Source organism: Amphiprion ocellaris, chromosome 10, assembly GCF_022539595.1.
Source record: "Amphiprion ocellaris isolate individual 3 ecotype Okinawa chromosome 10, ASM2253959v1, whole genome shotgun sequence".
Classification (NCBI taxonomy): domain Eukaryota; kingdom Metazoa; phylum Chordata; class Actinopteri; family Pomacentridae; genus Amphiprion; species Amphiprion ocellaris.
The window spans coordinates 31,529,149-31,540,951 of NC_072775.1; the positions used below are offsets into that span (position 1 = coordinate 31,529,149).

The window sequence follows — 11,803 nt, forward strand, 5'->3', positions numbered from 1 at the left end:
AGAGGCTAACACACTGGTTCAGTGTAAATCCAACTGTGGAGAAATATCCAGAGAAATATTTCTTGTGTCTGATAAACCAGTCAGCAAGTTGGATGAAGAGATTGATTATCAGCCCAGGCTGCTGGATCCCTTCTGGAAACCACGAATAAGATTACACAGAATTGGTATGTAAAACTATGATTGTCTTAATGAACTAGCAAAGGAATGTGATGAATGTAAGATCCTAATTCGAACTCTGAGTTACATTTATTTTCAGACAGAAATTCCGCTTTTGCATCTTAACTCGTTGACTTTTATTTGCCGCCTTGCTGTTGCTTGGATACATCAACGCTTCTGCCATTGTTTTGTTTTTATTTGTTGTTTTTTATTCATGCCAGAACTGTGCCATTCTGCAGAAATGTAATTTCAGAACTTTCTCTGCTTGTAGTCATGCTTGTGCTGTTTCCACAGAGGTGCATGACTTTATATTGCTGTTGAGGATGAGCCAATGTGAGGAACAATGTGAGAGGACTTAATGTCTTCTCTCAGATGTTTCTTTCCTTATCATCATGTTAATAACTTTTTTCATGCGCCCTACCACTCAGATCACCCACATCAAGATATCTGGAAAGAGGGGAATGGTCTTGCTCATCAGCAGCTCCATAACCAGGAGAATAAATTTAATCTGAATCAGGAGGACCCAACGCCTCCACAGATTAAAGAGGAAGAGGAGAAATTCAACACTTGTCTGCACCAGAACGACCCAGAGACTCCACAGATTAAAGAGGAACCGGAGGAACTCTGTACCAGTCAGCAGAAAGAGCAGATTGTACTGAATCAAGCTACTGATACCTTTCTATTGACTTCAGCTGATAAGGACGGTGATCACAGTGAACTAGAACCAAACAGGGATCAGCTCCTCTCTTACAATTCACCAGTAGCTGAGAGCCCACATCAGGAGGGAAGTAAGCATGTAGACTCAGGGTCAACTAGAAATGCAGTGCTGAAGCCAAAGAAGAGTCATAACAGAGAGAGCAGTCACAGTAACAATGTAGACAAGTCTTCATTGTCAGGAAGTCACTGTGATACAGACACAGGTAGAAAGTCTTTCAAATGTGATGTTTGTGGAAAGACCTTTAAGAATAAGTACCAAATGAAGAAACATCACCAAATCCACAACAGTGCAAAACCAAGTGCTTACAATGCATGCAGAAAAAAAATGTAATTTAGGGTCTGACCTGAAAGTCCATATGATAATTGACAAAGGTGAGAAACGTTTTTTTTGTGAAACCTGTGGGAAGCGTTTCAGTTGAAATTGTTATCTGACTGTCCACATGAGAACTCACACAGGTAAGAGGCCGTATTCTTGTGAGATGTGGCAAAAGTTTCTGTCAGAATGCAAACTTGTTGTCTCACTTGACAACTCACAAAAGTGAGAAGGCATATTGTTGTGAAAGATGTGGGAAAAAATTCAGAAGATGTCGTAGTCTATATGTCCACATGAAAAATCACACAGGTGAAAAGTAAAAGTATTGAAGTAAAAGTTCAGTCCCTGGATGTTTTAGCTGCTGCAGGTGGAGCTAGTTTGAACTACTTTATATCCAGTTTTTTACACAATGACAGAGAGAGTGAGAGAGGAAAGAAGAAAAACAAAGTTCTGATGCACAATTTTTCTCAGATTTTTGGATGAGATGTTCACCGTTCAGAGGTGAAAAATCCCAATTTTATGAAGCTGTTAACAACTTATAGATGTCTGAAAAGTTGGTGCGACTACACAATGCTTTTTGTAGGATGCAAAAAGGATTTCTGTTAGAGCTGAGTGGAAAGGGATATGATGTTGCTCTGATGTACTGACAATGAGTTTACACATGAATGTAATTTCGTATTTCTCATGTTAAGTTCATGTGTATGTAAATTGGTTGCAATCCAGTTCAACTTCAGTCTGTATTTCTGTGGTGGTTCTTTGTAAAAAATAAAAAAAAACAAGAAAAGAATTTAAACCAGTTTCTAATTCAGTTCAATCTGGAAGTAATAGCTTCAGCTGTTTATAAGACAGTTTATTTTGAAAGTTCTACTCATAGAGACTTCACTTAGTTTCAGAACAATTTGTTCAGATCAGATTACTTTGATATAACACACCTGAAGTTTTGCTGTGTGAGTGCTGTACTGAGATGAATCTTAATCTGTACCTGTTGTGGACCTGAACAGAATCAGATTATTCAATTCCTTCCATTAATTTTTGTTGGTAACTTCCGTCTTGTTGGCTGATAAAATGTTGATGATACATGGCTTTGTGTGACAAATTTTAATGCCAATATAAAATTTCTTCTTTTGCCCGTATTCTGTATTCGGTTTATCTTTCTATTTTTAAATCTAACAATAAACTGTTTGAAACAAGCATTTATTCTCCTGCTTTTCCATTGTCTGGGTGTTTTTAATATATCGGGCAGATGATTGTTTAAGTTTTCAACAAAAATCAACCTGTATACAAAAGTGAGATCACATGCTGTTTTATATTTGTCAAAGTTGGGCTGTATGATAATTTTCAACTGTCTTATATGATCAACGAAAAAAAAAAGTTTAGATTCAATAAATTGAAATTCCTATGTTCACTTTATATTAGCCGACAGACTCAATCCTCCTCCGCATGAAGGACACTGGTCTCCTTCAGAGACACTCTTTACTGGAAGGGTTGTGTTGCTCTAGATTTGTCTTTTAAATACCTCAAAGCTCATTTCATTTCAAGTCCAGCAACATACTTGACCAGGGTCCATTCATAATTTTTTTTTATTGTCTTTAAAAAAAGAAAAAAAAACATGTGATTTTTAAAAGTTTTGATGTGTCCAGAAAGGGGCAGCAGTGAGTCTTATATTATATTTATATTTATATTTCCACTTTATATAAGAAAAAGAATCCTTAAAATTCAGATTTTTTATTAATATCAAACCAAGTGTTGTAGTATGACCAGTAGGGTCAATGGAAGGCTCCAGGGATTTTGGTGACTCTACAGTACATAAGAGTGAAGTTATTAGATTTTATTGCTAATCAAATAATAATAAAATGATAAAAATTCCTTGAAATAAAAAAGAAATGTTTTTATATCAAACCAAGAGCTGTAGTATGACCAGCTGGAGTGAACTGATGGCTCCAGTGATTTTGGTGACACTACAATGTATAAGAGTGAAGTTATTGAATTTTATTACTAATATAATAATAAGAATATAAGAAAAAAAATCCTTAAAGTTCAGAATTTTTATTTAAAATCAAACCAAGTGTTGTAGTATGACCAGTAGGAGTCAGTTCAAGGCTCCAGTGATTTTGGCGACACTACAGTACATAAGAGTGAAATTATTGATTTTTATTACTAATAAAATAATAATACAATGCTTAAAAAAAATCCTTAACATTGTGAAAAAATTTTTTTAATATCAAACCAAGAGTTGTAGTATGACCAGCAGGAGCCAATTGATCGCTCCAGTGATGTTGGTGACATTACAGTAAACAAGAGTGAAGTTATTGAATTTTATTACTAATAAAATGAGAATGAAATAATGAAAAAATTCCTTAATATTCAGATTTTCTATTTAATATCAAACCAAGGATTGTCGTATGACAGTCAGGACACAACTGAAGGCTCCAGTGAATTTGGCGACACTACAGTACAGAAGAGGCAAGCTATTGAATTTTATTATGAATAAAGATTCCTTAAAATTCAGATTTTCATATTTAATATCAAACCAAGAGTTGTAGTATGACCAGCAGAAGCCAACTGATGGCTCCAATGATTTTGGTGACACTACTATGTATAAGAATGAAGTTATTGAATTTTATTACTCATAAAAATTCATTAAAATTCTTATTTTTAATTTAGCACCAAATAAAGAGTTGTAGTATGACCAGCATGAGCCAGTTGATGACTCCAGTGATTTTGTTGACACTGCAATGCATAAGAGTGCAGTTATTGAATATTTGTGTAGTGTCTCTCTTTGCTGTTCCAGCGGTTTTGCAATTTGCAGACGGTCACTGTTCACTTGTGGCACAGCCGGCTGCGCATAGACATCAATGTTATTTCTGCAGCTGGAAAGACAGCGACTTTTGATAAAACTGGTTCTGTAGCACACTGTCTAGCTTACAACGATTTAAAAGAGGCATGGTTTATGTTTTTACAATGTATATCTCATGAGTTATTGATGCCGGAAGTCTGAATCTGTGAATATCTTTCTAACTTTACCGAACATTTTAGCTTTTCTCGTCCTCCCCGTCAAACCCAACTGAACTCATTCACTCTGACACACTGACAAATATATTACTACATATTTACTTGGAACCATCTAACTGATCAAGAATTAGTAATAATTGCTCAATTATTTGTAGTAACTGGTCAGTTATTCTTGGTATTTGACCAGTGTGTGATATATCGAGACTATCGTACTCTATAAATTGAATGGATTATAAGTGTGGCATGATATAAGATGAGCTGTAGGACTATTAAAACAGTTTACAGCAGAGTACAGCAATGAAATAAATAAATAGATAATTATACAGTAGCAGGGCCAAGAACTTGTCCCAATCAATATTGGGTGGGAGGCAGTGGACACCCAGGATGGATCACTGGTTCATCACAGGACAACCCAGAGACAGATTGATACCTCAACCTTCAGAAAGGACAACAACAACATTTTCAGCAAAATATTACATTGACTTGCTATTAAATCCTCATAAACTGAGGACACAGCTAATTTTTGGAGATGTTTCGTAGGCAGGTGAAAACCTCGATTATGAGTAATTTCATTGATCCGATTACTATAGTCAGAATTGTCACAACTAACTAGCATTATTGCTGATTAATTCTAGTTGGATTGTGGTGGCCAGTTACTTAGTGCTCAGCCCAAAGTTATCCAGGAGGTCCTTGGTTAACGACATTCTCGACCTACGGGGTTTCGTGGCAACATTGCCATCTCCCATAAATTTATTTGTCTTGTTCCATCATTCCGATGTACGGTGTTTGTGACGTGAAAACAAATTTGGCATGGGAACTAGTTGGGAAGCGAAGCGAACTGTACAGTGTTTTTATGTCTTCGATCATGATTTTACTTCTATGTTAGCATAGGTGAGTAACATAGGTACTTCTGTTTATATGTGAGTTCCAACTTACGGTGAAAATCGCGTTACGTTCTGTTGTAGGAATGGAATTCCGACATAAGTCGAGGACCCCCTGTAATAGCAGATTACAACAAAAAGCAATTGTTCAGTAACGAGTACCATTTCTATTTGCACCAAAATTAGCCAAGAACTTATCTTTTTAAAAATACTCTCTGGAATTGCAGCATTTATCAGAAACCTTGAAAACTGAATGAATCAGCGGATTTTCAATCTTCTGTCAGTCCTGCGACGCAGTTCATGGAAATGACTCTGTTCTGCATGTGTCATTACAAATTCACCAAAACCATGCTGTTTGCTCCAGATCCATAGAAAAACAAAAATTCAGTGCTCTTCAGTGCAACAGACCAAATGTGAAATGACAACAAATCTTCAAAAAAGTTTTCAGATGACATGCAGACCATGTTTACATGGAGAAGACAGCAGATGACAATAGAGACTGACAGCAAAATAAAACGTATCAGGTGAATAACATCAATGCAGCATGGCTCAAAAACAGTGTGAAGTCAAGCCATTTTAATTGTAATTTCTGTCCAAACTGTGCCATGTGCCAACTGTGCAATTGATTTGTGTGTATATATTCATAAATTTGTGTTATTAGTGTCCTTGTTTTCTTCAGTTTTTCTTATTTATATTGCATATATAGTGTATATATCTTACGTCTTTAATTTATAGTTATGTTTTCTTGATTTTTCTTATCATCACTGAGCTACTGTGACATTGCAAATTTCCTCTTGTGGGAGGAATAAAGTATATTCTATTCTATTCTCTATTTTATTCATACTGCTCAGAAAACATTTGTGAATTCTCTGTAGTTCTAGTCATGGTTGTACTTTTTCCACAGAAGTGCAGGATTTTATATTGCACTGAAAAATAACCCCACAGTGAGGAAAAATGTGACAGGAGCAAAATCTACCCAGACAGTACTTGGGTTTCAGAGGGTTATTAGCTCAGATGTGCATCAGCCGTCGTCACCTTTAACAAGCTTTTACTTTTGTCATTCTTCCCTCCAGACCTTCTGCAGCAACATGTCCAGGAGGAGAATGTTCTTGCTGAGCAGAATCTCTGCAACCAGGAGAGGAACTCCAGTGTGGACCAGGGTGATCCAGATTCTTCACAGATGAAAGAGGAACAGGAGGAACTGTGCACCAGTGGGGAGGGAGAGCATCTTGCACTGATGCAAGAGGCTGATACACTGGTTCAGTGTAAATCCAACTGTGTAGAAATATCCAGAGAAATTTCTGGAGTGTCTGATAAACCAGTCGGCCAGTTGGATGAAGAGATTGATTATCAGCCCAGGCTGCTGGATCCCTTCTGGAAACCACGAATAATATTACACAGAATTGGTATGTAAAACTATGATTGTCTTAATGAACTAGCACAGGAATGTGACGAATGTAAGATCCTAATTCGAACTCTGAGTTACATTTATTTTCAGACAGAAATTCTGCTTTTGCATCTTAAGTCGTTGACTTTTATTTGAACTTTCTATTTGCCACTTTGCTGTTGTATGGATACATTAATGCTTCCGCCATTGTTTTGTTTTTGTTTGTTGTTTTTTCTTCATGCCAGAACTGTGCCATTCTGCAGAAATGTAATTTCGGAAATTTCTCTACTTGTAGTTATGGTTGTGCTGTTTCCACAGAGGTGCATGACTTTATATTGCTGTTGAGGATGAGCCAATGTGAGGAACAATGTGAGAGGACTTAATGTCTTCTCTCAGATGTTTCTTTCCTTATCGTCATGTTAATAACTTTTTCATGCGCCCTACCACTCAGACCAACCACATCAAGATGTCTGGAAAGAGAGGAATGGTCTTGCTCATCAGCAGCTCCATAACCAGGAGAAGAAGTTTCGTCTGGAGCAGGAGGACCCAGAGATTCCACAGATTAAAGAGGAAGTGACGGAATTCTGCACCAGCCTGGACCAGAAAGACCCAGAACATTCACAGATTACAGAGGAACCAGAGGAAGTCTGTACCAGTCAGCAGAAAGAGCAGATTGTACTGAATCAAGCTACTGATACCTTTCTGTTGACTTCAGCTGATAAGGACAGTGATCACAGTGAACTAGAACCAAACAGGGATCAGCTCCTCTCTTACAATTCACCAGTAGCTGAGAGCCCACATCAGGAGGGAAGTAAGCATGTAGACTCAGGGTCAACTAGAAATGCAGTGCTGAAGCCAAAGAAGAGTCATAACAGAGAGAGCAGTCACAGTAACAATGTAGACAAGTCTTCATTGTCAGGAAGTCACTGTGATACAGACACAGGTAGAAAGTCTTTAAAATGTGATGTTTGTGGAAAGACCTTTAAGAATAAGTACCAAATGACGAAACATCACCAAATCCACAACAGTGTAAAACCAAGTGCTGACAATGCATGCAGAAAAATACGTAATTTACGCTCTGACCTGAAAGTCCATATGATAGCTGACAAAGGTGACAAACGGTTTTCTTGTGAAACCTGTGGGAAACGTTTCAGCAAAAATAGTCCTCTGAAAGTCCACATGAGAGCTCACACAGGTGACAAGCCATATTCTTGTGAGACGTGTGGCAAAAGTTTCTTTCGGAATACAAACTTGTTGTTCCACATGACAACTCACAACAGTGAGAAAGCGTTTTGCTGTGACAGATGTGGGAAAAAATTCAACAGAAGTGATGTTCTATATGTCCACATGAAACACCACACAGGTGAGAAGCCATATTCTTGTAACACCTGTGGAAAAAGTTTCAGTCAAAGCAGCCATCTGACTGTCCACATGAGAACTCACACAGGTGAGAGGCCATATTCTTGTAAAACCTGTGGAAAAAGTTTCAGTAAAAAAGTTCATCTGACTGTGCACATGAGAACTCACACAGGTGAAAAGCCATATTCCTGTGAGTCATGCGGAAAAAGTTTCAGTAAAAGAAATAATCTGACTGCGCACATGAGAACTCACACAGGTGAGAAGCCATATTCTTGTAAAACCTGCGGACAAAGTTTCCGTCACAACAGTCATCTGACTAGCCACATGAGAACTCACACAGGTGAGAAGCCATATTCTTGTAAAACCTGCGGACAAAGTTTCCGTCACAACAGTCATCTGACTAGCCACATGAGAACTCATACAGGTGAAAAGCCATATTCTTGTGACAGATGTGGGAAAAGGTTCAGTGAACGTAATAATCTGACTGAGCACACGAGAACTCACACAGGTGAGAGGCCGTATTCTTGTAAAACCTGCGGACAAAGTTTCAGTCACAAAAGATGTCTGACGAGCCACATGAGAACTCATACAGGTGAAAAGCCATATTTTTGTGACAGATGTGGGAAAAGGTTCAGTGAACATAGTAATCTGACTGTCCACATGAGAACTCACACAGGTGAGAGGCCATATTCTTGTCAAGCATGTGGTAAAAGTTTCAGTCACAGTAGTAGTCTGACTAAACACATGAGAACTCACACAGGTAAGAAGCCATATTCTTGTAAAACCTGTGGAAAAAGTTTCCGTCACAACAGTCATCTGACTAGACACATGAGAACTCACACAGGTGAGACGCTGTAGTCCTGTAGTCAATCCAAGATTTAGGACGAAATTAATGGAACGTTGTATTTGTGTAAAAATGGTCAATTTATAAAACAATCTAGACACGGAATCAAAAGAATGTAAATCACACGCAAGATTTTATTATTGAATCTCACTCTTCAATCATGGAACAATTCAGATACATTAAGTGCAGTAGAAAGTACAATATTTTCCTCTGAAATGCAGTGGAATGGACGGATAAGCGAAGAACTTTAAAAATGCACTTAATGGTCCACAGCAGTAAATGTACTGAGTAACTTTACACCCCTAGTGATTGCAGTTTGTATGTTGTTTTGTTGTTTTCAATGGTTCCTGGATGAAAGTGGGACTCTGTCTCATTGGTAATTACAATCTTTCATTGTTTAATACCTTTTGGTCACTTGATGTATTTCCTTCCAGTGGTAAGTAAGTCAGTGCATTTACCCAAATGATGTATTTCAATACAAATTTGACTTTAGTGGATAAATTTCTACAACTTCATATTTCCACTTTATTACAGTTCAGAGTTACTGGAAGAAAATCCAAATGTGTGCCATCATTTTTAGAATTAGAGCATTCTTTTTTGACTAGACCTGCAGATATCGCAAAATATTTAAGTGAGTATTTTAAAAACAAAGTAGAAAATTTAAAGAAGAACATGATTTAAAACCCAAAAAGTAATTTAGGGTTTAGTACGATTAAAAATAATATTATGAAAAATAAATCATGCTCATTTAGTTTTGATAGAGTGAGTGTAACGGTAGTAATGCGTTAAAATTAATGAAAGTAAAACCTGCAGGTATGGATGAACTTGATGTAAGGTTACTGAAATTAGTGTCAGATGTTATTTCAATTCCGGTGTTTCACATCATAATAAGTTTACTAAAATGTAGGTGTCCAGTTAAATGGAAAGTTGCCAAAATTGTGCCTCTCCCTAAAAATGGTAAAGAGTCCTTTTCTGGGAAAAACAGCAGACCAGTTAGTATCTTGCCCATTTTGAGTAAAATAATGGAGAAAATAGCATATGACCAAATCAATTTATACTTTTGTAAAAATGGACTGAATTCTTCGTCGCAGCATGCTTATAAGAACGGGCACTCCACAACAACAGCCTTGGCTCAGAATACTGATGATTGGATGAATTATATTGAGGACAAAAAATTAGTTGGAACTGTATTACTAGATATGAGTGCAGCGTTTGATTTACTGGATCATGATTTACTGTTGGAAAAATTAAGAGCTTATGGGTTCCAAAACTCTGCTATTCAATGGGTTAAAAGTTACCTTAGCAATAGAGAGTTTACTGTTTTTTTCAATGGCAGCTATTCTGAGTCAAGGAGCCTTTCTTGTGGAGTGCCACAAGGGAGCTGTCTTGGTCCGCTGCTGTTCTCCATTTTTACAAATGAGTTACCTCTCATCTTGGAGAATGCCACCATTGTTTTGTACGCAGATGATTTAACTATTTATGTGTCTGATCATAACTTGATGAACCTGAATACCAGACTGAATGAGGAGTTAAAAGTAATAGAGGATTGGATCAATGAAAATAGGCTGGTAATTAATGCCAAAAAAACTAAATGTTTAATAGGATCACCCCATCTGTTAAAAGATTCTCCTGTGCTGAATGTGTCTATTGGAGGCTCAGTCATTGAACAAGTTGTTGAAGCTAAGCTTTTAGGTGTTAAGGTGGATAATATGCTCTCGTGGAATAATCAGATCACATATATATTGAATAAATTTGGTAAAAGTTTGGCTATGGTTCGCTGTTGCAGTAAATGTATACCATATAGTGTGAGGAAAATATTAGTTGAATCAATAGTTTTGTGCCATTTAGATTATTGTTCTATTATTTGGTCAGCCACAACAGAATCAAACTTTAATAAATTACAGGTGGCCCAAAATAAAGCTGCTCGGCTTGTTCTGAGTTGTTCTTTCAGAACAAGCATTGAGGAGATGCATCATCGATTGGCATGGCTGCATGTAAAAAGAAGAGTACATTATTCCCTTATAAAATTTATTAGAAAAATTATGATCACAAAAGCACCAGAAATACTCTATAATAAAGTCACTTTTTTCAGGGATGTTCACCAGTATTCAACATGTCAAGCAGATGAGGGGAGTTTTTTTCTACCTGCCTGTAGAACCAATCAGTCACAGAAGACGGTGCGCTACAGGGCAATGGTGGCATGGAACTCACTACCACAGTTCTTGAACTTACAGTTGTATGTGACCACCTTTTGCAAAAGGTTGAGATTATTTCTACTGACTCAAGAATAATCAGAAAATGGGTATTCAGATTATGTAATGAAATGCTACATTAGCTATTTTTGCTTGTTATTGTTTGAATAAGCATGTCTATAAGACCTGAATTTTTAGATGTTAGGTAGAGCTACCTGAGATTTCTTTGTTATGTCATTTGAATGTGTGAATTATTTAATTTTTGTTTGACTGTTGTTTTGTTGTTATTTTTATTTGTCAAAGTATGTAATGTCTGGTTGTATGTGCATCCTGTTTTTGTCTGCCTGTCATGGCGCAACTGTGTTTGTGTGGAGAAGTTTAGACCCCAGGAAGAATAGCTTCTGTCTGTATGGCAGCTAATGGGGATCTAAGTAAATAAACAATAAAACAGTTCAGAGGGAAGTAGAATTTTTCATACCATCCCTGTCCAGTAGGTGTTCGAAGATAATGAATTAGAATGTATTTTCTGCCGATCTTCAGAATTGACCAGGATGTCACCTCTACAAACATATGATGACCTTAGAGAGTAGGAGACATTGCTGATTAACCTGCCAGTACATAAAGTAACAGCATCAAGTATAAAGCAGCTAAAACTGGCTCCCAATCAAACAGCATCATTAACTCACTAGTAAACATCATTTATATGAGTAAAACACTGACAGTGTGCATTTTCTGGCAATATTACTTTCAACATTTTATGTGCATGTTGCTCAAAATACTTAGTGCTACTTTAAATTAAGTTCCTAGTCATGAAGTGTTGTTGGAGTTTGGTATTTTTACTTTTGCTTTATTCAGTCCCTGTCACTTCACTCTGTTATTTTTTTATAATATATATTTACTATTGTTGGTTGTTCTCTGGTTTGTGTTAAGCTTTTCAGTGGT

At 36.9% G+C, this 11,803-nt stretch overlaps 2 protein-coding genes across 2 annotated transcripts in view; both read left to right on the forward strand.

The window, feature by feature from the left end:
- Positions 1–2,377, forward strand: part of LOC129349838 (zinc finger protein 260-like) — a 4,709-nt gene extending 2,332 nt beyond the window's left edge. Inside the window, exons 2-3 of the mRNA XM_055014518.1 lie at positions 1–164; positions 585–2,377. The exon at positions 1–164 is cut by the window's left edge and continues 169 nt beyond it. Coding sequence (XP_054870493.1) covers positions 1–164; positions 585–1,204 — 784 coding nt within the window. The 3' untranslated portion in view covers positions 1,205–2,377. The remainder of the gene's footprint in view (positions 165–584) is intronic.
- Positions 2,378–6,110: 3,733 nt separating this feature from the next.
- LOC111565171 (gastrula zinc finger protein XlCGF57.1-like) lies at positions 6,111–11,314 on the forward strand. The gene is made up of 2 exons (XM_055014515.1): positions 6,111–6,485; positions 6,918–11,314. Exons 1-2 carry the CDS (start codon positions 6,260–6,262, stop codon positions 8,681–8,683), a joined length of 1,992 nt encoding a protein of 663 aa, XP_054870490.1. The 5' UTR covers positions 6,111–6,259; the 3' UTR covers positions 8,684–11,314.
- The last annotated feature ends 489 nt before the right edge of the window (positions 11,315–11,803 follow it).